Here is a 3,772-nt window from a genome sequence, read left to right on the forward strand (position 1 = left end):
GCTGCAAGATTTAAAAGTATATCAGACTTGACCACATTCTTGGTTTCTGATCTATGGTTTCCTCCCAACGCCGATCGTCCAAAAATAAAAGCATCCAATCTCAAAGGACCGTTCCCTCTTTTTAAACCCTAATCATTAGCCGCGATTTGTTAAGTAAGATTAATAACAATGTGGTTGACCTTTAGTGAGTCGGATGAACTGGATCATGCCAGAAGGAACTTGGGTTGCGTTTCGTTTTGTGAAGGAGATGGAGGGAATTCCCTGCAGGTGAGATGCTACCGCTCGGACCCCCGCAGTCGAAAACCCAATACATTCGCTGAATGATGGACACAAAATGCTGCAGTAACTCAGCGGGACAGGCAACATCAGAAAGAAGGAATGGGTGACGTTTCGGGTCGAGACCCTTCTTCAGAGTGAAGAATACTCCGGCATTCTGTGTCTATCTTCGGTTTAAACCAGCATCTGCAGTTCCTTGATGCGCTTGGACGAGACAAGGGTCACAAACCGCCTACAAAACTATTCCCAGCAGGAAAACTGCTTGCTGAGGCGTCCTTTGTATCTTTTCTTAAGAAGAATGGACACAATAACCACAGACATCTTCATTAAGACAGATATTTATTGTTTTCCATAATTATGATAAAAATAAATTGTACAACATATACAATGTCTGGACGTACACGAGAAATCAGGTAATTAGTGACCATGTCCATCTGCAAGGTAATGGACAGACGATTCTAAGATTGTTGATACTGCAATGCCCTTATACATTGTTATCACGTATAAAAATAATTATATTTCCAGATGTACAGGTATAGGAAATTAAAAAATGTTACATTTAAATAGTTTAAACAATTTTATATACAATGCATTTCATACATTAAAACATCAATTGCACTTTCTGTAATAGAAGGTGCTTTCAAGTATGATGCAATCATTTTTCTACGAGCAGGATTTTAGACTCCCTGTAATCCAAATAGAAAAAAAAACAACAGTTTAAATGCAGTCTGCAGATTATGGGCTGGAATTTGACGCTATGAAGGGTGTGAACCTTTGATTCCCACACGTATGCTGAGAGGTGGCGCTCTTTTATTCCATTCAATTCGCTCTGAAATTTCGCCAAACAAAAATATGGCAAATTTGGCAGCTTGTAAAGTTATGAAGTCTGAATTTGCCATCGGAACTCCTATGTCCAAGTGAAGTCATTGATTCTAGCCGATAGTTCTGCAGTTGTAGTCCTGCATGTTTGTGTGTCCTGTCAGAGGACACCCCATTATGTCCTTGCCAGTGAGTCTTGTTCTCGAGGCAGCGTCAGCGCTATTTTGGATCGCACGGACCGCCGTTTCCTGCCGTAGCTATTGGGGCTCCACGTGCTCCACCGAGCCATGCCGTCCTTCTCCGGGTTGTTGAGGAGTTGGTTTAAGCGGTGGCTTAGTTTCTGGACCTGGCATGTCCCCAGTTGGCAGCTGGGTCGGTTCAGCTGGAATTGTGGAAAACGTGACAACCCGTGCCGGTTGCGCTTCATACGGATATGCACATCTGAACTGATAAGGGAAGGAAAAAAACATGCACGATAAGAGCAAATTCTGGGAAGCTGGTTTAGACACCGCGCTGAAAACACTACAGAATCTCTAAAATTAACATATTTGGACTGGATTCGGCGGCTAGCGCGATAAAAGTTGCACGTTTTTATCCGATAGCCTTACAACCGTTTGCGCTTGAACATAACATGGAATAGTAATTAAGAACACGCTGTTATAAATCGTGAAAGTAAAGATGCAGAAAATGGGCAGAGTTTATCTAAATCTATGCTCAAAATTCACAGCTAGTATTTTAGGAGGCTGCTCGGCTTTGGTCGGAGGCGCTCTACAATAATACAAATACCTATTAGAAAATCCCGAACCATAGGCTTGCATTAACATAGCTCTGTAGTCCCGGCACTTTAACTCAAATCCTCCCCGTTAAGAAATGAAAACGCAAAAAGTGCCTGATTAGATTGTATTTCTCCCTATATCTCGGACTGATACACTCTTCTTACTCGTCCTTAATGATCATTGGATGGTATGGATCAATTTTAGCGAGATTCTAATCCAAAAGGCATTTGACTATAGTACACAGTATACTGAGGTCACTCCTGTTAACTTCCATAGATAAAACATTCCAGTGTTACATATTTCAGCCTTGCGGCTTCAAGTATTTGCTTAATTACCCGGACAGGACGTTTAAGTTTAGGTTTTCCTTCACGTCTTCCGACCTCACAAACTGTTGGTTACTCGCTGCCACCACTTGGGTCTTCAGGCTCGAAGTTTTCAAGTCTCTCTTCGCTCGGCTTAAAGTCCAGGCGTTCAACCTGCGAATAGAAAGCCATACGCTTGATAAATGAAACTCACACTCACACAAACAGTTTCAAATCTCACTTGGCGTGGCGATCGTATGATTCAGAAGGACGCTTTTCAAAAATGCGGGCGGAAGGCACTGTGTTGTTATACTTGCCTTTTTTTAAATTCCGATGCTAGGTCCAATTTGGCATCAGTGTTGAGTAAGACTGAACAGACGAAGCAGCAGTGCAGAAGAGCGACATGTAGCAACCTCATGGTGAAATCCTGCCAGACAAAACAAAAGGCACGCCGGTGTTAGGCACTATTCTCTGACAAACTCTGTTTGTTTTGAAATGGTGGGCGTGAGACTGACAGGCATTTCTCTACCTCTGGCTGCGTGTCAGCAACGCCGCAAACATGCGAGATGAAAAATCTCCGTTCAGAAGAAACCGCCGTTCTAAATGTAGTAATTTTCTTTTCGGGGAATGTTTCTAAGGTAATGGACATCACAAAGATCGCTTTCTGATCTACTGAACGTGAAACATAAACCACGGCGAGTGCAACCTGCTGGGTGCCGGTTAAGTTATCCTGCGCCTCGTTTAATTTCAGAAACTTCACAAAATACTTGCAATATTTGCATCTACCGTCGCAGACTTAGTGAAATATACGATGTTTCGCTGACGTGTGCCAATTTACACATACCTAGAAACCTACTGAGCGGGGTTTCCCAAAAATTCTTCAATTCTGGAGCTGTGTGCTGTATCCTTATAAAGCCCTTTGCGGAGAGATTGAGACGAAACAGTTATTCTCGGTTCGCATTGACCAACTCAGAACCGGAGTCTCTCTTTATAGAATGGTGATGGGGCGGAGACTCAATTGATGGACAGCTCCTAGACAAGACGTGATAACACTTGCACATCCTACAGAGCGAATACAGTCATTTGATGGGTATGATAATTGTGCCAATATGTTTTCAGTCCAAAGATCTCCCAAATATGGATATTTGTTCCACAAAAAATATATAAGTTAACCCATATACAGTTCAGGTTAGGCATCGCATAAACTTCGTTTCTCTCATATCTAGAATGATGCAGTTTATGGCGTGCGTACATCGGGAAAATGCATTTCTTAAACGATCTACATCACTTTTAATATTCTATATGGGATTGCTATTTCAAATTTGAAGTAGGTACGGTTGCTTCAGGATGTAAAGATCGCAAGATAATTTCAGGCAGAACTATGTAAAATATTAATTAAGATGATGATAACATAGTGTTTAGCACATTTTATTCTGTATAGAAAGCGAATTAATTCTACTAATTGATTACATTGTATGAATACCGAAGAGATGAACTGGCCGAATGTGTATTAGCTTGTCTATTTCCTCCACATGACCATTTGTAATGCTGAGACAATGCCTCTGGTATCTCGAGCGAGCATCCATTACTCAACCATTG

At 41.7% G+C, this 3,772-nt stretch overlaps 1 protein-coding gene across 2 annotated transcripts; it reads right to left on the reverse strand.

The window, feature by feature from the left end:
- Window positions 1–598: 598 nt before the first annotated feature.
- Window positions 599–3,178, reverse strand: LOC129705717 (pro-adrenomedullin-like). 2 transcript variants are annotated; one of them, XM_055649464.1, is made up of 4 exons: window positions 3,018–3,178; window positions 2,491–2,600; window positions 2,207–2,347; window positions 599–1,541 (listed from the first exon to the last, which is right to left on the reverse strand). In XM_055649464.1, exons 2-4 carry the CDS (start codon window positions 2,589–2,591, stop codon window positions 1,271–1,273), a joined length of 513 nt encoding a protein of 170 aa, XP_055505439.1. In that variant the 5' UTR covers window positions 2,592–2,600; window positions 3,018–3,178; the 3' UTR covers window positions 599–1,270. The 2 variants fall into 2 exon arrangements, with proteins under 2 accessions (XP_055505439.1, XP_055505438.1); XM_055649463.1 differs by lacking the exon at window positions 3,018–3,178 and adding an exon at window positions 2,703–2,996.
- Window positions 3,179–3,772: the final 594 nt, after the last annotated feature.

The sequence above is a fragment of the Leucoraja erinacea genome, chromosome 18, assembly GCF_028641065.1.
Source record: "Leucoraja erinacea ecotype New England chromosome 18, Leri_hhj_1, whole genome shotgun sequence".
NCBI classification, from domain to species: domain Eukaryota; kingdom Metazoa; phylum Chordata; class Chondrichthyes; order Rajiformes; family Rajidae; genus Leucoraja; species Leucoraja erinaceus.